This window comes from Electrona antarctica (genome assembly GCF_951216825.1).
Source record: "Electrona antarctica genome assembly, chromosome: 7".
In the NCBI taxonomy this organism is placed as follows: domain Eukaryota; kingdom Metazoa; phylum Chordata; class Actinopteri; order Myctophiformes; family Myctophidae; genus Electrona; species Electrona antarctica.
This window is the reverse complement of record NC_136812.1, coordinates 28,691,338-28,715,243: the sequence shown is the minus strand read 5'-3', so window position 1 is coordinate 28,715,243 and position 23,906 is coordinate 28,691,338. Positions and strand designations below refer to the sequence as shown.

Here is a 23,906-nt window from a genome sequence, read left to right as displayed (position 1 = left end):
TATATAGTCCTACTAGACCCCAGGAAATTACATCTGGCCACAAAAGATCACAGGATCTATGAATGTGAAGGGGGAGGTGACAAACTGACATTGAGCCTATGACACACCGTATGGCAGTCCCCTAGTAGTCAGTTGTTCGTTCAGACACATGGAAAACAACTACTGTGGCCAGATGTAATTTCCTGGAGTCTAGTAGGACTACATAATAGTAAATAATAATAAAGAAATCGCTGTAAAGTTTTGTAAAAAAATACATAGCCACTCCTTTAAACCAGGGGTTCTCAACCCGTGGGTCGCGACCCCTCGGGGGGTCGCCAAATTATTTTAGGGGGGGGGGGGGTTAATTTTATTTTCACGATTTTTCAAAAATAGCAGACCTACAAGCTCGTAGCGCGCCACTCGGTGGCGCGCTATGAGCTTGTAGATCTGCTATTTTTCAATAGCTAAATTATAACAATGCTTAAAACACCAAAAGGGGTTCCCGCCCAAAATGGTTTAAGGTTATTGTAGCAGTCAATTTATATTGGGGGTCGGGAGGGGGCGGGGCGGGGGTCCCGAGACATTGCCAAAGCATTTCCGGGGGTCCCCGGCCAAAAACGTTGAGAACCCCTGCTTTAAACAATAAACATAGCATAGGTCTCCCTGTCTCTCCAGTACTTCAGTAAATACATTTTCAGGTCATCATACCAATTTCATGTAATCAGGAGAGAGAACTCCTGCAGCATAAACAAGTGAAATTGGAAGTGTTGGGAAAAGCAGGTACAATTGGAACTGGAACACATGCAACACGTGATTTAATCCTGTTGGCGTGTGGTGTGGTCTGTGACAACCCGGTCATTTATGACCCGCCGAGGAATCGTTGCCACCCACAACCATGAGAAGTTTATATTTACGTTATTTCAGCTAAGCTGTGTGTGCTAATAACAACCTGGTGTCGAACATTGCACAAGTCAATGTGTGTGCTAGTGCTATGGATATTATATCCAAAGTGCCCTCCCGCTCACAAAACAGTCCTTTATAAGTTTGCAGGTGTGTGTAAAAGGCAAAGTCAAAAGTCTAGGCAGCGGATAGAGTAATCATGAGAACAATTTTGAAGTTTTATTTTATTTTATACACAAGAAACGCATTTTGGGAAAGTGAAAAAATGGCTTCTACAGTGTCTGCATATGCTAATGGTGGTCAATGCCCGTGTGCAATTTCAGCTCAATTGCTCAACCCACTGAGGAGAAAAATGAGAACAGACTGACTGACAGAGGTTTCCAGGATTATTGTATCTCTCTCTCTCTCTCTCTCTCTCTCTCTCTCTCATTCTCTCTCCTCTTCCCTCTTTCCATTTTCCACAATCGCTCTTTCTCGCTCTCTAGTAAGTAGTTCTCATTATTCTTGAGTATTGTAAGGTCGAACAGAAATACAAACGCATATCTACTATATTTGTTGTGAATACAATTCAATTCAATTCAACTTTATTAGCAGACTCAGGTCCATAGGGATACATACACGGGGTAACATACAAGAGATACAACAGGCAATAAAAATCATAAAAGCATGTAAAACAAATACAAAACTTACATAACTTAACCCACAGGTAGAACATACAGGCATTTTAGCCAGTGTACCCTTAAACTAGATGTATAACGTGAACAGCTCACTGAGGGGCTTGAAAGCGCTACAATGATACTGTTTGTTGACACATCCAGCCTTTTCATAAATTTAAACATTAGATTTCTTAGGAGTGCTTTAAAAGTCCTCACTCCAGCAGTGACAAACATCTGGCTAGCACTGCCCCCTCTGGGTTGTTTAAGAAGTATTCTCATGGCATCATTATATGCAACTTGCAACCTGTGCATGCTAGACTTTTTATAACATGACCACAGGTGTGCAGTATAAAGCGGTGTGCAATATGCCTTGAACAAGGACACTTTCACTTTAGTGGAACAATGACAGAACTTTCGGGCAATAGTGTTTGCTTGAGCATACAGCTTCCAACATTGTCTGTAAATATCATCGTCATCTGTCATTTGATCCGTAATAAAATGGCCAAGATATTTATACTTATTCCAGACCTCAAGACTATTGTCTGATAGTTTAAAGGTAGGAAAGTTAAGGCGTTTGTCCTCTTTAGTTCTACATATTAGAACAGCGCTTTTGCTAGCATTATATTTTATATCATGTACCATGTATCATGTATCAATACAGTCTTGTCATGGCTTTGTTCCTCATGGACAAATAGACTAATAAAACAGTCTTCTCTGGGGTGTCTGTGAGCGAGGTTACCCCAGGAGATCAAATCCCCTGTAATGAGAGTAGCCCAGGAGGAGCATTACACATCTCCACAAAACCACATCGCACAAGATAAGGGAGCCACGTTTGTGTCCGTGGTGCACAGGGAACTTTCATTATCGCACATTACGGTATACATCTTTTGACAACCCATAGTTCCAATTTACAGTTATAGATGTTAATGTTGTGTACTGCTGTGGGTGCTTGTGCCCAAGGTGAAAAAGTTTAATCATGAATTTGTCTACAACTTTCATTGAGTTGTAGACAATTAGAAATGAAGAAATAAACTATATTAACATGCCTCATTGCCATAAATACAGACAGAAATGCTGTCACCAGGGAACCATTTCTCCTGCTCACCCTCTGTGTCCTAATTTGTCCCAGATGGATCACCATTCATTCCCTGCCGAATAGTGTGATCCACTCCAACATGACAGCTGTTTGACATGGGAGACACTCCTCAGTATAGCCAGTCACACATACGCACATTACGCACGCACAAATGCACACACAAATCTATCTGTTTGTGTGTAAGAAAAAAATGACTTACACTGTAAGTCATTTTTTTGTGGAATGTAAAATGCGTGTGTGATTGTTCATATGCGCTTGGTTATATGTATGTATACAGTATGTGTGTGTACACACTAGTCACACACGCACACACACACACACACACACGTGCACACACACGCGCACACACACACACGCACACACACACGCACACACACACACACACACACACACGCGCAGGCATAGAAAATTTGTGAATAATCACACACATACATTTTACATTCCATTAGAAATCACACCCAAACAGACACCCTCTATAAAGAGTGGCGACAGCTCTCTCAATCACCCTCCATCACTCCCTCACTCGCTCACACACCCATACATACACAAACATACAGCACACAGATTCACACACACACACACACACACACACACACACACACACACACACACACACACACACACACACACACACACACGGCACACTGTGCTCTGATGTGTTTCCTTTCCCAGTGCAGTGTGATTAGTTGTTTGGGTTATATTTGGACTAAATGGCAGTAGGTGGTGAAACAACATGACGCATCGTTAATGTACCAGCTTCATTAATTACAGTCATTATACCTGCACCCTCACCAGTCAGACAGACACACACACACACACACACACACACACACACACACACACACACACACACACACACACACACACACACATACACACACACACACACACACACACACCCTCTGCATCCAGCTGTGTCAACAGGTGCATTCATTTAGTTGTGCTGAAACATTAGTGTCATGCAGGAGGGAGGCTACACATATAGTAATGATTGTGTGTTCACGTGGTGTCGTGTGTGTGTGTGTGTGTGTGTGTGTGTGTGTGTGCGTGTGCGTGTGTGACTGTGTGTGTGTGACTGTGCGTGTGTGTGTAGTGTGTAGGAACACATTCTACCTTTGTAGGATATAGTCTCAGATACGCAACCAACAACTGTGCCCTCATGAATCATTGCCACTGACACATGGTACTTTCTTCAGACATTTTTCTTTTCAGTAGCGTCCAAAACATTCTCTTCCCCAGTGTTTGGCTCCTGTTCAGCAGAGCCATGCATGTACACGGTGTCATGGTGTGAATAAGGATTGTTCTGTGCTACAGAAAGATGATCCTTGTTAAATAACAAATATAATGGAAGACGACTGTTTCTCTGTTGCTCATCCCCATCTGTGCATCTGGACAGAGATCTATAGCTTTGCCTACAGGGGAGGGATAACATCAGACTCATCCACTACACGCAGATAGGCACCGTGTAACCATCATGCATCTTATTGTTTGTTTTTGCCAACAGATAGACATACACTTTGTGCAGCGATCCGGGATTGTATAATCTAATCTTGTGTACGTCTCAGTCAGCAGATGCCAATCATTTTTTTCCCATGTCTCGCCTGCAAACCTAATCCTATAACTCTGATGTTGAGTCAAGCTGTTCATCCATCGAGCTACAGCCACACATTGTAGTTTACTGTACGTCTGAGAACTCTGAGAAAGTATAGATTCTGCAATGCAGACAGACATGCTGAAGATACTGAACAGTTCTTCTAATTTATTACAGTTTTTCCATTAACGTTAAACAAGTTAGTTTAAGTTAGTTCCGGTGCTTCCGGATCCTGGCCTTTATTGCTTAATGATAACATTTCTGTTCCATCAGGGAGGTTTTAACAAAGAAAGCAGCAGAAGGAATCATTTACCATTTATCTTTCCAGACATTGACTTAATACTGCTAATACTGATTTAAATATAATGTGCAAACACTCAGTGGACAATTGAATTGAAACTTTAAACACATGGTGCTAAATAAAACTGCATGAATGTGGTACAGATGCCAGAAGGCCTGGTCCTTGCTTTACAATCATTTTCGGTTACAAAATGTTTTTCCAGCTGTACAGTATGTGTCACTCTGGTGTGTGACCGTAGACCATGTGTGGTGTAGAGTGTAGATCAGTCTCACAGTGACATAGTTGGTTTCCATATGCAACATAGGGATAGCATCTATTAAAGGGAGTGGGAGATTGGCACCAGCCAGTGATGATGTGTCTGAGACCGAGATGAGGAGGAGTGATGGTGATGGTGGGACGAAGATGGGAGAAGAGTAGGTGTGGGGGGGGGCAGGAGGGACCAAGGCGTCAGACCGGACACGCAGTCTGACAATCTGCAGCCTTGCTGTCTCCATTCCACTCTCCCTGTTTCTCTTTTCTCACTTTTTATCTCTCTATCCTCTCATTCCCTTAAGGCACATTACCTCTACTTGTCCACTTTTGGCCTGTCTCTCTCAGGCAGGCATGCAAGCGCACGCACGCACGCACGCACGCACGCACGCACGCACGCACGCACGCACGCACGCACGCACGCACACACACCTACACAGAGAAGTGAAAAGGTTGCCATCTGTCTTTCAGAATAGGATAGTGGAGTGGTAGTGGTGGAGTGGTAGTGACACTCATGGCCAAATAGTTACTGAAAACACCTGTAAAAAAGGCTTCAGTTGATTCATCACTCTCTGAAGAATGTTATTATTTCCCCCCCCTAATAAATTATATCTGATAAAGTAGTACAGTATGTTCTCACCCAGATTTCTGACTGGAACATTATTCACATCCTCTTTGTCATATGTATGATTTTCATCTATTGAAAGCATACCACGTTTCCTCTCTCTGTGGCTACCAGGCAGAACATCCACTCACACAACATAACCCCCCACCCCCTTTAGACACCCCCCTTAGGACGTGTTAATGTCAAGCCTGTGTTTGTCACTCATCCATCCACAGGCTGTAATGCTCCCTCATTTGCTCAGAGAGACCAGTCTCCGTTTGTCAGCACCACCGACTCAGTGTTTTCTCATATACATCTGTCTATGATTCGGCCTGGGTGAGTTAACAGCAGCCTAATTCCTGCCGTTCGTCCATTCATCCCTGCCGTCGTTCTTCCTCCGTTGTCGGAGTCTTGCAGTGATTGAGTGGTGGAGAACTTAACTACGCTGAGTGGAAACTCGCACCGGGAAGGAAGGGTTTTCCCTTCTGATGTGATGATTGATAAATGATTGTCTGAAGGCCTCCAGGCCTCATCCCTTTCCCCACTGTAATGACTGGTTACATACTGTAGCAAGAGGAGAGCTTGGAGACACGTAAATCCTTCCACTGCTCACTCTCTCTCTCTCTCTCTCTCTCTCTCTCTCTCTCTCTCTCTCTCTCTCTGTTTCTTTCCCTCTCTCTCCAACAGTATAGCCACTGTCTGCGGATAGGCTTCTAATCTGTGACGACTGAGCTCCCAGTTTAAACGTGGGTCTTTTTCTGCCCAACACATTAGTTTGATGGATCGTTAGAAAACACTGGTGACCACACAAGGAAATTTCAGCCCAATTTAGGCCACTTTTAAATTCACATCAGTTTTGATCACTTATGCACCAGTTCCATTCTGCACTACACTCCTGGTTTAAAGTGATATTTCACTTAAATGGATCATTAGTAGTTTCTGTGATGCATATCGTAAATGGATTCTTAAACAACTCACCAATATCGAAAGGGATGTTTGAGCTATTTGTTAATGCATTGTTAATTGTTTTGTATGTTTATAATCAATAAGGAGAGCTACAGCGGGGAGGGGGTCCAATTAACAGTGGTGAGCTGCTGAGCAACCATTCCAGGACCACCTGATGATTTTAGTTTTGAAGTAGCTGGTGAGTGTCATGACAACGACTGGGAAGTGCTGGGATAAATGCTACTACTTAAATCCTGCTCTTTCCGTTCCGTTTCCCCTACACCAAATCTCTTCACCATAAATAGCAGAGCGACAAGCTCCCAATGTGTCACAATGCTACTTGTTGTGAGCTTGGAGATCTGGTATTTTCACAGTGTGAAAATGTCTGTCATGTCCTTTATAGTCTCGCGTTACCAGACTGTGCCTCCGCGATTTCAAAACGCTCCGTACAGTCTGGGCCAACGGAAAAGGTCTCATGAGTATCCGGACACAGCGGAAGTGGAGCCTCCTCGCCACTTCCGTTTCATCTTTACAGTCGCGCATATTTATCCTAATATAAATAGAAAACATCTAAGGCTATAGCTTTTTGCTTAGCAGAAAAGGAAATAAAAATATATATTTTCGTGAACGGAAATGGCAGCTTCCGTTACTCAGCTCATGGGGGCTATAGTCCCAGACTCTATATAGCATTCGGAGATTGTGGCATAGTTGTCTGTTAACGCGAGACTATGTCCTTTATGACATGCCCAGGACAGGGATGCTATAGTGTTCATATAGTTAAAGACAATTGAGATGCAAAGTCACAGCTACATGGCCTTTGTGTGAATAATGCAAACAAATGTCCTGTTAGACTCTCCCTGCTGCTCTGCTACAGCAGTTGGGGTTAAGTGCTACAAAGGCACTTGCAACTTCCTTGTTGAGGAAAGAGATTGTGCTTTTCATTTATTTCCCCTGTGTGCTTCCCTAAGGAACCATGCCAGCACTGCAGTGCCCCCCCCCCCCCCCCCCCCCCCCCCCCCACACACACACACACACACACACACACACACACACACACAAACACACAGCAACAACAACAAAGGCATTGTGGAGATCTTGGGGGATATCAACTGCATCTAGTTTCAATTGACCTTAGCATTAACGAGCGCCCATGGGAGCTTGAAGTGTGGATGTAGGGTCTCACTCCCCTGCCCTGGTTCAAAGATAGCCTACTGTTAGGGCCATGAACTTATGGCTAAATCCCCACAACACATGTCTAACCATTAGGACCACATCATTAGACCACAGAGAGGCTCCACGTTTAAGACCACAGAGAGGTTCCACATTTATTTGTATGTTGAATATAGAGATGCAACAGTTCAAACTAATATATGTTATCGATTAATAGAATAAGCCTTATTATTATTATTATTATCACAGTGCAGTGCGATGAATTGAGAACTTGTAGATCGGCAATTTTTTCTTTTTTTTTGCATGGTTGGCTACAACAAAGTATAAAACGTGTTGTGTCAGTTTGTTGACGCACTTCTCAATTGAGGTGATGCTCTAGTTGAATATCCAAGCTGGGAGGGTTATCAAACACAAATATATAATTGTATTCTTATAAATGTCATGTTTATTGTATAGGTTGTAGTATAGAGTGACATTCTCTGTTCTTCCCACTGTCAGACCGGCTTTATGTTCATTACAAGATCCCAGTAGTGATGACAAACCTCTTTGTAAACTCTCCCTGGAGCCATACCAACGTTAATCCGGAGGCAGATCTTTCAATGCTCATACATTGGTTGATATGGATGAAGCCATCTGTCACCACAGCCTCTCTACTAGGCTTGTTGCCATAGCAAAACCATTGGATGGGTTGGACTACAGTGTCAAGCACTTTCTCAAGAGTCAATCAGGAGAATCAAGAGGGAGTTATTTGTCTCTCGCTTATACAGACAGGTAGATACAAGCAGCGAACTATTGGCTTGTTCCACTAAACTCTGCTAACAACAGCAATACATATACAACATAATAATAATAATAATAAAGATAATACTGGACTGTAATGAAATGAAATAAAGATTAAAATAAACAAGATAATATGAGATTAAAAAGGTGTAGGTAATAGTACAGGTAAGAAACTAACCCTCTTTAACTCTAACACAGAAACAATGGAGAATATGAAATCTGCTTTGCAGAATTAGGAGTATAATAGAATGCATGGTGAGGTAAAGTATATGCATACAGTATACGTTAAGTACACCTATCTAATCTATACATTACTCCAAGTAACAGTTTGAGCAAAACAAGCATGGTTATTTATATTTACAGATGAATTCCTCACACAGATATTCCTTTTTATAAAAACTGTTGATATATTTACTGCTGACAGTGGCTGTTATAACAAAAGGGCTTACAACTGAAACGTATTGATTGAAACCTTTATTTATTCTCGAAAGAGCAATTGAGGTTCTCCCTCATTTTCAATGCTGACGAGATTACATACATTATATGAAACAGTTTAAGACATGTAGGTATAAAACACAAATCACATTATTATACAGACATTGAGACAAAACATAAGTTAAAAACAGTTACATATTGAGGTAGGGAGGTTCAAAAGCAGGTTATTAAATTGACCATAAGATATTGGGGTATTAATTTTCAATGTTTGTTAGAGTGTTCCATGTGGTGGGGGCATCGAAGCAAAAAGCTGATTTTCCTAGTTCAGATTGTACGGATAGGACCTCTAGTTTAAGCCATTCACTTGAATGGGTATAGGCTAGTAGCCTGTGTTGGTTCAATTCTCTACTGAGCTCCACAATATCACAATGCTCCACTTGAGCTGAGAGCCCAGCGATTCAAACATTGTGGTTGGTTGCATTGGGAAGTTCCCATGTCTAAAAATACGAGCATGTTCACAGGCAACGTGCATGTTAGATAAGGATTAAAAGAGCATGAGCGAGCCACTGAAGTAAGGCCATACATTTGAATCAGACGTGCGACCTGTCATCTCCTTTCTCCGCCTGACCTTTTACAGTCTCAAGTGTCTTGGGGAAGTAGAAGAACTGACTTACAAGATCTAAGTGATTTTACTTGTATTATTTCAATGATTAGTGAAATATGATCTCAATGAGTAATTTATATTGGAATAGCATGTGATAGTTATCAGGTGACATTGCTATTCATTTAGCCTGATATTCCCAAATCGACACTGATTGCCTACTATCAGTGTCAGTTTTAAAAACGTCATGCTACTTCCCTCCTCATGCACTACATTGATTGTAATCTTGAGTTACCATCTCTGAAACAGCAAAATAAGACACCAATTACTGTTTTGTTTCAGGCAATACCACTTGTCAACCAGTAGTGTGGTCCTACCCCACCATGGGATGTAAATTTCTCAATGGAAGACCACAACTGCTTTGCGTTTTGTGATAATGTATTAACACATACATAATAAAAACAATTCTGGATTGCAGCTTTAAGCAAACCCGGTATCCTCTGGCCCTGTTTAAACTTTTCCAGGGCTGTAACAGGAGAGGGCCCCCAGTACAGAAGTGTTCAAAGCACAGCATACTTTAATCTTCTATATCAAACATTTGGCAAAGCTTCCTTGTGAGTAACCCAATCTACGGTTGTAACACTGCTAAACGACAGAAGAAGAATAAACGTAGTTGTTTGCACATTCCTTGTTGGTTCAAATTGGTGAACCATTTGACTTTTTTCCCCGTTTTCCATTTAGAAGAGAAGAGTCTTTAGTGTGGCCTTTGAAACTTATAGTTGTTTCAAATTGAGCCAGCAACAGTACTAATTGGTTTTGGACTGAGGATGATTCTAAAAAGCCCTCTAAATCCTGACTTAAGCTTTCTGAAAAACTTCAAATATTTATATAGCAGCATCAAAGTTTATTTTTATTTTTGAATACTGTACATACTGTACAGAACCCCAAGAGGGATTCCCGTCCAGAAGGGTTAGAACACCAAAAGGGGTTCCCGCCCAGAATGGGTTAAGAAAGAAAAGCAGGTGTGCTTCCTCTGGAAACTGGTGGGTGCTCAGCTTTAAATATAACTTAACTCATAAACCAACAAAGTGGTGAAAGCGGCACTCCAAGATAAAAGATGCAAGACTGGCTCAGACGCAATTTCTCAGCTGACGCGTTTCGGCAAACAGCCTTCAGATTCAAAAGTGACTTTTTAATCTGCTCTGAAGAAGGCTGTTTGCCGAAACGTTTCAGTACTAATTGGTTCTCTGATTCATGTGTTGGTTCTACTATATTTATTCCCTCTACACTGACATTTCCTGAGTGGTCTTTCCTGCATGTTTCAATGGGCCTTGGGCCTTGTCCAGCGATCCCCTAGCTAGCTGCTCCCTGAATAGAGGGAATTAACATTAAAACCCCCAAACCGAGATGCATGGCCTCCCACACCTGCATCCCCACCCAGCCCTTTTTCAACACACGCACACGCACGGCTTTGGGCTCACACCATTATGTTGCAAGCTTCCCTGGTTTCCATTGGCCTCCCTGTGGCTGCTTCCTCTGTTTCCCTGTGGCTAATGTTTTGTCATCCGGGTCCGTGATATTATGTGAATTATCCTGCGGCGGAGATTGCCTTGCGGTGGTGATTTATCACCTGTTTGGCGGAGGCGGCCGCACGAGTGACTGAGCCAACGGCTACAGGCATGACGTGCGGAGCAAGCATCTGGTGAGGGAGGGGGTTAATTGAGGGCGATTAAGGTGATTAATAGGTTTGTTTGAAGTGAAAACATAAGACAGAATGGCTTGTGTTACAGAGCAAATATTACAGGGAAAAAAGCCATCAGTGGTTTTTGGGTGCAGAAGTGTGTGTGTGTGTGTGTGTGTGTGTGTGTGTGTGTGTGTGTGTGTGTGTGTGTGTGTGTGTGTGTGTGTGTGTGTGTGTGTGTGTGTGTGTGTGTGTGTGTGTGTGTGTGTGTGTGTGTGTGTGTGTGTGTGTGTGTGTGTGTGTGTGTGTGTGTGTGTGTGTGTGTGTGTGTGTGTGTGTGTGTGTGTGTGTGTGTGTGTGTGCGTGCGTGTGTCTAACAGAGCAGGTTATCCAGATACAGGTGTGTGGGGGGTTCCTAGCGTAATGGGTGCAAAATGATGTGTGCAGTATGTGTGTGTGGTTCTTGGTTAGAGAGAAATAGAGGAACAGAGAACTGCATGAACACTGAATTAGGGGAACGAGTATAGGCCTACTTTCATGCACAGTAAAGTCCTCAGTGTTAACTCTGAGGGTAACTCCGATTTAGAAATAAATAAATGGATGCTGATCTTACTGTGTGCTTGCTTGTCCTGTCTTTACAATATAGCTTATAGCTCAACATCCGATCCATGTCTTTTAATTTAATCAATGGTATGTCAGCACAAAACCTTCAGATGTATTGCACCTCTTTTCTTGTTTCAATTGCTTTGCCCTACATTGAACTCTGTTTAGAAATCTGTAGGTGTTTATGCAACATCATTGCAGCCTGCTATATGACTGGCTTGATGAATTATAGTGTCATGTGATTGAATTGAGCAGTTAACTGAAGCACAGGGATAAGATCAGATTGTCGTAGACCGCTGTCAAAATATAGATTTCGTGACTTATCGTGCCATGTCAATTTCATGTGGCGAGTCACCTGGAGCATGGAAAAGCGCAATAAACCTTCTTGATTGTAATCGTGCTGCGCGCAGGTAGTTTGCTTTTGTGTGAGAGGATTTCTGAACCGAACCATATTCAAGTAAGAGAGAGAGAGATCTGTCAGGGTCATCTATCAAAGCAGGACTCATCCCTGAATTTGAGGAAGTGTTTTATTTCAAAGAGAAAACATTTAATAACTGGCAGAGAGAGGGAGGTGATTTGGGAAAGAGAGACAGTGGCAGTCCTCGCCTCATCTCCCAACGCTTCCACTGCCAGTCAAAACAGCAGTCTGAAATAGAAAAGCCCCTTTGATCCCTGTCAATGGCTATACCATGTGCAGTTCCACCGAAACTCAAGATGGATAATAGCAGCATATATTATCCACACACACATATACTGTCTCTAGCACAAAGTAAGTCAGAGTAAATACAGTTCTAAACGTTTTGCCGATGTCAGCTGGTTACATACATCCAGCCTACTGTAGATATCATGATGGCTAGCAAGCCACTCTGCTTTATCCTATCACTGATTGCTAATGACCTCTGGCCAAATAACATTTTGGGTGGCGGTGACTCAGGAGGTAGAGAGGCCATTTTTGTAAGGTTTCCTGTTCAAACCTCGGCTCCTATTGAGCAAGACACTGAACACCTAACTGCTCCTGATGAGCAGGTGGTGCCTTCATTGCATGGCTTCCTCCGCAATCGGTGTGTGTGAATGAAAGCGCTTTTGAGAAAGGTGCTAAATGGACCATTTACCTTTTATTTTAACTTTGCCCCTGCTGGCTGTTATTCTTGAAAGTGTCCCATCTCAACAGCAAAACGCAGTTTGATATGTCAATAATCCCACCACCCCCTCCCTTTACGAGCTAGGCTTCAGAGATAATCAATCACTCTTAGAGGGTGCCAATAAGTGGCACACAGGGTTTATAGATGAGGGTGCGAATAACACTGTGGCAGATTGGATTACCAGAAGTGGGAATGTGGTTAGTGGGGTCGTTGGTTTAGGTTTCCAAAATATTCTACAGAACAGAATCCGAACCAAGCTGCGTAAATATTGCACTAATGGTTCAGAGGACAGAGGCTCTGGGCTATTTTTTTCATTGATGTTATTGCTGCCACCCTTGGTGTATTAAGTTCTTGGACATGCATGGCATGTGCTGGTGTAAGCTTATGAAGTGAAAGGGCTGAGGACTGAGCTGGTGTACAAAGCTGTGAAGGTTATGCTAAGGTTATGTGTAGCTGACCACAAAAGGGATCATTCTATGTTTGGCCTGGAGAGACGCTGCAATCACACTAATTAACATCAGTTACCCCATGTTAACTCTCTGTCTTAATGTTTCAATGCTTAACGTTTTGTTTAAAGCATACATTTGCCTTGCCTATTTGAAAAGATGAAATCATATTACCTTCTGTCTTCACATTTGTTTTTGAAAACAATTAAGAAACTGATGAGAAAGGGACAGATACGTTTTTTCTGGTTGAAAAGACAGCAAATGCTGTAAAGGAAAGTTTAAGTAAGGGAGAGAATGCGTGAGAGAGGTACGAAGCAAGAGACTGAGGAGAGCGAGTGAAAGAGAGGTGAGAAAAGGAGTTGACTTGTGGTCTGCTTTGCTTTCTAATATTGCAAAGGTGGTTCTGCAGCAGCCAAGTGGCACCATGTGACGGTAACTGGATCGCTACACAGCTGCAGCCACGGGCATGAGGGCTATTCACTCGGTCTGCCCCAAGGCTACTGGAATACAGGCAGGGGAGCTCCACAGACACACACACACACACATACAACACACACTCTCTAGTGTGTGGAAAATCCCAAACAGTACAGGTCAGGGTGGTTGGGTTGGAGGGGTACAGGCAGCAGGGGGGAAGAGAACTCTACCCTGCCTGTTTCAAAGATGTTTTTAAAGCTGTGAAATTTCTACTCCAACCACGGCAGACTTGGTTACACACAGGGCTGTCTTTGAAACCGAGGGCTCGTGTGTTTGGGCTTCTGTTAAGTGAAGGGTGGCTTGTGGTGAGACTGAAACCCAAATACAGTCAATTAGGAATGTCTCTGTCAAAGGGCAGCCCAGATGCTTGTTCTCTATTAGGCCCTGGTTGTATTCGTTCTGATGGCCTGACTGTGTGAACTTGGTATTGAAGAGTGAGTGTTGGTTAAAAAGTCACACCCGTGTGAACTGAGTGGTGTAAGGTCTTATATAGACTGATCAGCTGTGGTCTGACATAATGTCTGACGTAATGAAATCACACCCGTGTGAACTGGGTGACCATATTTTTTGGTACGAACAGACAGACAGACAAACAGACAGACACGTAAACTAACAAAGCCAGTTGTAGGAGTGGTTTACACCACTCAAAAAGAAGGAGATCCGGGCACAAAGTGAGAGTTGGTGCTTGAACAACCAGAGCAGATGATGTACATTACCACCAAATAATAAGTCAACTACCGGTAGTCGTACTCCTGGCGCTACACTCCCTCTGCCAACCTGGGGAGAACAATGGACTGACCTCATGCTTCCTTCTATGCATGAGCTGCTTCTTTTCACCTGACAGGGGAGATTGGATTGTAACACGTGGAAGGAACACGTTATACCAAGCAGTTCCTTTCCCCTCCATCAGCGGCCCTGGCTGGGCAGGGGGAGGCAGTATAGAGACCAGGACTAGTAGTACTGCATACCGTATAGGGACACGGGGGGAACATGCAACCACCACCCAGGGTATGGGCACTGATGATGCAGAGGAGAGAACACGCCACCAGCACCCACAGCATCCCCAGCGGGAATCGAACACAGGACCTTCTAGCTGTGAGGCGACAGTGCTACTGACTGCACCACTGTGCCCCTGTCAAACGCTTTCAATTACATTTTGTTTTATATGAATGAGGCAGATGTGACAGATGTAAAGATGGAGGAACAACTCATTATTAGATGATGTTCATATCATCTTCTGATGTGACATGAATGAGTGACATCAATTAGTTTTGAGCTCATGCAACCAACCTATCTTTAACCATTATGAACCCTAGCATTCCTATTGCTGGAGAAATGTTTGCCGAAATCTTCTGTGAAGAGATTTGGTGTAGAGGAAGATGGTAGGGGACATTACAATCAGAACTGCAGCCTTACTCCCAATCTTCCGCCGTAGTCTGAAAACCCACTTGTTCAGACTCCATCATGGCCTGTAGCACTTGCCCTAGCCCCTTAGATAGCACTTTATGTATAGTATAGTATAGTATAGTATACTAGTATAGTATAGTATAGTATAGTATAGTATAGTATAGTATAGTATAGTATAGTATAGTATAGTATAGTACAGTATAGTTTATATGTAGTTTCATTATATAGATATTCCACTGTTACGTTCTTACCTTACGCATGTTTCATGATAACTACTTTTTATGTATGTGATGTATTGCCATGCTTTTTGTTCTTGCTTACTGTAAATCGTTCTGGATTAAGAGCGTCTGCTAAATGCCTAATTGTAAATTGTGGACCAAGTATAGATCCCTGGGGGACCCCGGTCAACTAAGTATAAGGTTTAAGTGGTAAAGTAGCTGCTGCACACTCGATTCTTCTCATTTGATACTTGCCTGAGGCTCAGGCCTGGCGTTGGAGTGGCGTTGGAGTGGCGTTGGAGTGAACGTGTGTTAAGTGCGGCAGGTGACACTGTGCTTTCTTACTGGGATCAAAGAGGTCAAGTGAAGTAGCCATTAAAGAGGGCAGACCACCCATAATGTTATCACACTCATGGACACGCACGCACGCACGCACGCACGCACGCACGCACGCACGCACGCACGCACGCACGCACGCACGCACGCACGCACGCACACACACACACACACACACACACACACACACACACACACAGAGACACAGGCACAGAGACACAGGCACAGGTTGGCTGTAGTGTAACCAGACACCAGGCCCTTTAGGTCAGGCCTGGCTGCCAGACACCAAAGGAGCAGGCAGGGCAGTTGCAGGGCAGGGCAGGGCAGAGCGAGGGAAGCTGGCACACGGATCAAAGCATGAACCCTGATGCTAAATGTTGCTGATACTCTGTCAGGGGGGAAGTGTCATAGAATGAAAGGGGATAGATCGGCTACGGCCCTGAGGGTCGCAATAATACGCATTACACGTAAGATAGCTGCCATCAAAAAAGACAATTGATATTGTCATGGAGATAATTATTTGGACAATGCATGAGACTGTGAGAGGTGGAACATTCGACCCCATGTGCCAACTGCATTATGTTATGTGATATCTTTGCTTAGTAGCCATGATAAGTTTTATTGCATCACCATAGCCATAGAATGAGTGGGGAGGTGGACGGCACACCAAATATTCTATCACAAACTGAACTGTCCAGTATATAATCGCAGCCTTGTTATTGGCTGGTTCCTACGGGGGAGACCATGCTACACATGGAAGCACCCAATCTATATCGTTCTTATTCTGTGAGGGGAAACTGGCATGATGATCAAAGGCTTTCCCCTGAACCATGTTACTCAGTGTCACCGATGTCAAGGAAGAAATCACAGATTGACTGATGGCTAGATTACACACTGCACCGGTCAGCATGATTGCTGGTTGCTTCACACATGGCTACAAGCATGGAATCCTGTCCCATATGAGAATAAGCCAGCAGTGGCTCAGGAGGTTGAGTGGCTGCTTGGAATCCGAAGATTCCCGGTTCGATCCCCGGCTCCCCTGGGCTAGTAGTATCGAAATGTAGTTGAGCAAGAAACTGAACCCCTAAATGCTTCAGATGTGCAGGTTGTTGTGTGAATTTTGAAGCACAAGTGCCATGTTAATGCACCATTTTATTTACCATTTTGCCTCCCTGGCACATCTGCATTCTGCACTGAGCTACCATCAATAGTATAATAATAATTATATTATTATTAAATATTAATATACTATTATTATTATTAATAGTATAAGGTGGTAGGAGGTTTATAGTACTAGTAGTACTGTACTATGTGCCTATGAGTATAGGCGATGATCAGTTAGTTAGATCATGCATGAGTTAGTGGTGGGCTATTGGTGGGTTGACAGAAAGAGTTTTCTGTGGGAAACAGTAGGCTAAACTATCACTTACCTTTACCCCTACATCATACACACACTTTCCTTTTATTTGTCGTGTAAAATGGTCCCAAGTTGAACCACAAGGTTTGTTAAATTAGCAGTGAGGATTTTAATGACTACAGTAGTTGTAATCCCATCCGCCACATCCATGATTTGTTTAATTTTAAATGAATAATAATTCAGAGTCATAGCCGGGCCAAAGCAAAGCTTCTCTACTGCAAGCAGAGTGAAATCGATACTGCTGAAATGGAAATGGGAAAGCACGAAAGAAGGAACAAAGGTAGGTGATAAAGGGCAGTGGGTGAGTAGAAGAGGGTTTAGGAGGTTGAGAACGCAAACAAATACAAAAATAAAGAAATGTGTTTCAACTTGTCTGATCTGCTTTGTCAGCATACAGGGTATATTGGCCTTAGTCCAACATACCTCTCCAGCTGTCCCTTCCTATACTCTCTTGGCCCTCAAAGACAAAGGTCAATATATAGTAGCTATAGCATGTTTTTTCAGATGCTGATTCTGATCTTTTTAAAGAATACATAACAATATAGTTCATCTGTTGCTGGTGTAGTCCTAATAAGAAAATAGTTAGCATGACTGGTATTTTCAGTGTGAAGTCTCTCTTAACCACTTAAACCCTATATTCAAATCCATGAATGACAACTATGTTTTTGTGAATTTGACATTTCTACACTAAATCTCTTCTCTGAAAATAGCTGATCTAAAAGCTCACAATGCATGATGGCATTGCGATACGTTGACCCCGTCAGAATAGGGACACTAGGGTTCAAGTAGTTAAATGACAACCATGTGCTTCCAGAATGATTAAACATGAGTGAAAATGAGAAATGAATACCGCCCTGCATTGTGGGGGATAAAACAGATCCCCGGTGTTGCCCGACCGCTTGTCGTTTTGTCACTTAATACTGCATAATGCTCACTGATTTTGTACAGTACTGTAAAAGGCGCCCGGAACACATTTCTGTGCTTTCAGGCTTACGACATCATTCTCCTTTTGTTCCAATCCCTCAGTCTGTCTGTGAAAGAGACACAGGGAGATAGGCGGGCATTTGGAGATGCCAGTAGATAGCGGCAAACAAAAGACAGAGCAGTGTGCTATCGCCTCTGTGTTGACGCCACATGGGCCAGAGTTGTCTAAACTCTCTGATCTCCACATCTCACAGATTACAGTGCACAACAAGCACGGGAGAGGGAATGAAGGAAAAACAAACCCAATGTGGATATAGATCAAATGTCGGTTCAAACAAAGCTTGGTGTACAATAAAGAACAATGTTGCCTAGGCAACCCTGGCACCCACCCATCCGCCTGTCCCGCTATTCCCCATCATCTCTCAGTCTGTTGGTGTGATGAGGTGATAATGCATAGAATTCTGAATAGAATGTCATTCCTCGGAGTGGGGTGTAAATTTATACAGCAATAATGATAGTCTGGCTGAATGCATGTCATGCGCTGAGCTCAAACACACTAAATGACACAAAAAGGAACAAACATGAGCAGACGTGTCAGATATTGTGGGTTTGCTGTCATCCCTTGTTAAAGAGTATGGTCACAAGAATTGCATGGCTCGTTTTTTGTTTATGTTTTTTTGGTGGGGGGTGTCTGGCTCTTAGTGAGCCACCTGCCTCCTTGCTCTATTTCATTGTTAGTTTTCTTTTTAGTTAAGAGGGATTCTGAGCACCACCAAGTTTGTTTTGACAGTGTGATGCCAGAGAACGGAAACGGAGGCCAACCAACCACATCCACACTTTGATTTGAAATGTAACAAAAAGAGAACTGGGCAGGACTTCAGTCAGCACTTGACTTTTTCATTAACCATGTTTTATGAAAGTATTTCTGCTTTGTGGAAGAGAATAAAATATATTTGATGTAAGAGAGATCTAAGCATCATGTTGCAAGAGTTTTTTTTTTTTTTATAAAGAAGGATCATAAGGAATACATTTTTTGATGAATTGTTCAAAGGAAATTTTGACATAGGCATAGACTGGTAATGTGTCAGGCAAGCAAGTTATATAATACATATACATCTTTTTGCTGTTATATTTTTTACTAATTCTGAAAATAATTAACAAAATACATTTTTCATTTTTATGAAATAGGCCTATAATTATACATATTTCTTTCTCTATGGTATTGTACCTCTTCAAGTGCAATTGTACAGCAACAAGCCTTTTTCAAAGAAAGACTATTTTGCAATGGTAAATGTTCAGCCAGTTTTTCATTTGTACACCCTCAGTGTTGGTGGCATCTTAGTCCACACAGTAACAAAGCTGAGCCACGCTGCTTTCCATTTGTCTCTCAGGCCCTCAGCAATGCCTCCACAGAGAAAGGTAATGGCCTCACAGCAGGAGATTTGACTGAGTTGGCGCGAGGGCTTTTGACAGAAATGATGTGAGGGCTGACCACGGTGGCAGGAATAGCTCCCGACCAAGCCTTACCTGGCACCAGGTTTGAAGTCCTGCTGGATGTGCCGGCCTGTGGCTCACCCTGGATCCCCTGATCCAAACCAACAATGGACTGTATGTCACCTTTAAAGTCAGCTAATTCTCGCCTGGGTAATGTTTGCTTTGACAAGCCATTGTCACAGTTCTGATCAGCTGAAGTGACACGCCGGTAACTTTCAAGACGCTGGTTTAATAATAACGGTATGTCGAAAAACTCTGGGCGGGACAAGTCTCTCTTCTTACAGCCCCTCCAGATGTCGTGCTCACCATCCTCTCTCTCGGACGTGACCCTTGCAAGCTCCTTGTTTCCGCCTGCCTTGGGTGTGAAAGCAGGGTACCCGACATCCACAGAAGATCTGGCTTTCAAGCTGAAGAGCTCCTCCCGACAGAATTTGAGATCACACTCGTACACAGGCTTATACTTAAACACAGACGTGTAAGTGTATGCCCCTATACCAATGGGGTCTTCACTGAGGGGGTGCCAGTGTTGGCCAGGACTAGGGGCAACAGGCAGTGTTGGACAGTGAAGGAAGGGGAGGAGAGCAGAGGAAGATAAAGACAGGTCTCTCTCCAGGTCTCTCTGTCTCAACTCCCGTGCCAGCATCACACTCTCCAGCTCTTTGTCCGCAAAAGCTCTCCTCTTCCTCATCCTGGCACTGACGGAGGGACAGGAGAGGTGGAGGTCATCACGGAGTGTCTGCATCGACCAGCAGGGAGTGTCCTCCTGTGGTGGTACGGCTGACTTTAGTCCTGCATGGGAAGTAGAGTCACCCGATGATGTCATAAATTGATTTCTTTATTCATTATTATTATTCTAACTAATCTAATGTATTAATATTATTCTTGTTATTTGTATTATACACTTCCAGATGTCTAGACTCTAGATGCAACAAAGAGAGAAGATCCCTTCTGTGATCCAGGAGGGATGCATTGGAAAGTGTCCATAATAAATTATATTATTATATTCACACTATGTTTTGCAGTAATGGAACAGAATGGCCATGTTTTATGAAAAAGATCAACCATGTTACAATGCCATTCACAGCAGCAATTTGTTTTGATAAATTAGATGCCTCTGTCGCAAGCCAATGACACTTGAACAGGTCCTCTAAACACTGCTTTCATTAAATTGTGAAATATTCTTTCCCAAAAGGAAAATATATCTTCAAATCAAAACATTGCCTACAAAATCACCAGTTAATGCAAATGGTGATTCCATTATTTTCATGTCTATGCAACTTTAAGAAATAAAATGCAAATTGGTACGTCTGAAAGTTGAAACGTGTAACATAAAAGTCATGATATATATTTATTTTATGTAGTCAAAAACGATCGGCCTAAAGGGCTGTTCACACTGAGCACTAGGCTATAACTATAACGATAACTAAAACTATATCGTTCACCATTGTATTTTGTATTTTCTTATAGTTGGTGTGAACTCGATTTTTAAAACTAGGTATATTTGTATAGTTATAATTTTAGTGCTCAGTGTGAATGGCCCTTAAGAATTGGAAATAATATGGAATGGATGCCACTAAAGAGTTGTAAAATGAATGTTAGAACATGTGAGTATTTTCTTTAACTTGCAATATTTTTTATTCTTAATCCTGTTCCATATAGTCTCCCATGATCGATAAGGCAACTAAGCAAAATGTATTAATGTCAGATTTGCATTTTAATTCACTGAAATAAATTCAATAATCAAAGAGCTGACTCCTAAAAAAGAGCAGTTACTTTTCCATCACTGTTTTAGAGAGGCAACGAGCTAATGAGAATGGAGGTGTTAATTACACCTTACCCTGCAGGATGCTTTTAGCTAGGATACTTGGCTCTGGTGCTCTGGTGTAGCGCTGATATGCTGTTCTTCGCATCGGAGCCACACACCTGACCCCTCTCTTTCCCTGGGAGCAAAATGGAAATGAGACACAGACATCTTACATAATTATATAATTGTGTGTATTCTCTAGGGTAATTAGAGAAATTAGAGCAGAACTGTACTATATTAGGCTGTAATCCTCATATTAAAAAAAGATCTGTGAGTGTGAGACATTGAGGAATGTAGGTTTTTGCATGCATTTTCTAATACACATTATGCGGTGCAACACAAGCAAAAATTCATTAGTACCAATTGTATATTGGTGAATATTTCCTATGCCCTGTAGGTCTATAAACAATTTAAATTAGAGGGGAAAAAAAGATTGAATTGACATGCAAGCTAATTATATAATCTCCTATAGCCAAAAGACTAGGCTATGACCCGTAGGCTACTGTACATATGCTAAGCTTTCTTTTTTATTGACAAATCACATTGTTGCTCCTAGAAAATATCGTATAATAGCATACATTTCTCAATGTTATACAATTAGCCTATTCAATAATGTAGGCTATTTATAATTCAATATCGTCACCTTTTCCCCCTCAACATAATAATTATTATTACAGTAATTATTAGTAATTATTACAACATTAATATTATTAGTGATAATATTGTCAGCTTAGGCCTAGGCTACTTTATATTATAGCAAGTATGCTCACTGTCAACAATATTTTACACGATATCTATTTATCCTAGACAAAGCGTTTAATACATATTCTTGCTTGAGAACATAATGCACACGTCTTTCTCATTCGTTATTCTGTTTAGTATTTAGTTTGTGAGCATAAATATGTTAGAAAAAAGCCAAAAGGACAACTCAGTCCGGATGACCGAAGTGTTGTTCTCTCCTCAGTCCTCACCTCTGCTGCTTGCTGTCGCCGCAGGGCGACTTGTGCTGCCATGACGCGCTGCCGCTCCACGACCAGCAGACAGCTGGCACAGCGGCAGTCCCTCCAGCGACAGAAGCGTTTGTGGCCTTTGAGACACGACACGACGCCGTGGTTCCGACAGCGAGCACATTTGGGGCTCCGGGTCATCTTTCGCTGAGGCTGCTGCTGCAGCCGCGTTGTCTGTGTTTGTTCCGGGCATGATGCTTTTTCCTCTCCTCCTCGGTCCCCGACCTGGTGGCAGCCGTGTCGCCCTTCGTCGGGCGACAGGCATCCGTCAAGACTGGTCACGTCAAGCTCTTCTTCGTCATCCAATTCAGATTTCAGTGAGTGAAGCTGCGCGTCTGTCTCTAGCTGTAGGCCTCTTTCCAACTGAGTGGACATGTATGGTCGTTTTCCAGGCTCACGTTGCAACTGCGTAGCCTACCTCCTTATATGTTGCGTGTCACCACACACAAGCAAACTCAATTTGATTAAACACCACCAGGGTTCGCCTACTGCTACCCTTGACTACACCCTGATTCTGTATGTTTTTTAGTTTTAGCCCCATATACCAGTTAAGCCTACTGTGTGTGGAAATGTTGCCTTCTTGTTCTTCTGCCGCCAGAGTTTTGAAATGTTAAGCCGCGGCTCAGCTGCTCTCTGACGTTCAAGGCGAGGTGGTCCAAACTAAGAAGAAAGAGGGAGACCGACCGGGCGCAAGCATCGACCCACACAGACACAGGACAGCCACTCACTCAGAGGTTTGGGAAAGCGCAAGTGTTGCAAATGCACTTCCCTAGCCCCTATACCTGCTTTCTTGCCCGACCCACCTTAAAAGTTCTCATCTTACAAGTGGAAACCTTAACTACCAGCCTGTCAAATGTGTGCGTCAGACATTTTCTTTCTCAGAATGCTTAGGCCTATACTGTTGAAATGCAGCAACATTTCGCATAAATACAAACGTTTAATGTTTGTCCTCCCGTAGGCCTATAAGCCTTTAGTGCTGCTATAATTTATAATACATGATATTAGTAATCTAATAATAAATAGTATTACAAATATGCTTACCACCACTATAGAATAGAAAAACGTGTGGGTCAGAGAGAAATGCAAAGCATGTAATTCTATTTATTTGTAGGATATGCCACTTATGCAAATGTTGTTTCTCTAAACTCAATATGGACCAATTAAGCATGTGCCTGGGGGGGGGGGGGGGATACTGAGTTCTAGAAAATTGTATTTTCATATTTAGTCAACAGTTATTCATATTGCATCTGCTGAATTATTCATTCTCTTATTCTCTTAATGGAGTTTCCAGTATAGGCAGGCCTATAGTTCTGGGACTAAAATGAATAATTAAGACATAAAACACACACAGATATTTACCCTTGCTAAAGGGTCTTTAGAGATGCAAAGGGTTTATGAAAACCTTTTGAATGGAAGACGATGAAGACATGATTCTCTAAGACCTGCAATTTCTTCTGCTCACTGCTCCAGTCCATTCTTCACGGTTAATTACTGTTGGTAGGCCTACAGCCTACTACTTCTACAATACCTAATTGTTATTATTATTATGATTATTATTATGATTATTATTATTATTAAGCATATTGTCATTAGGCATAATTTATGCCACATTTACAAACATTCACTAGAATATATCTAAGCCTAAT

At 42.5% G+C, this 23,906-nt stretch overlaps 1 protein-coding gene across 1 annotated transcript; it reads right to left on the bottom strand.

Moving 5' to 3' along the window:
- Nucleotides 1-18,529: 18,529 nt before the first annotated feature.
- dmrt2b (doublesex and mab-3 related transcription factor 2b) lies at nt 18,530-23,075 on the bottom strand. The gene is made up of 3 exons (XM_079506066.1): nt 22,225-23,075; nt 21,287-21,389; nt 18,530-20,238 (listed from the first exon to the last, which is right to left on the bottom strand). Exons 1-3 carry the CDS (start codon nt 22,633-22,635, stop codon nt 19,343-19,345), a joined length of 1,410 nt encoding a protein of 469 aa, XP_079362192.1. The 5' UTR covers nt 22,636-23,075; the 3' UTR covers nt 18,530-19,342.
- Nucleotides 23,076-23,906: the final 831 nt, after the last annotated feature.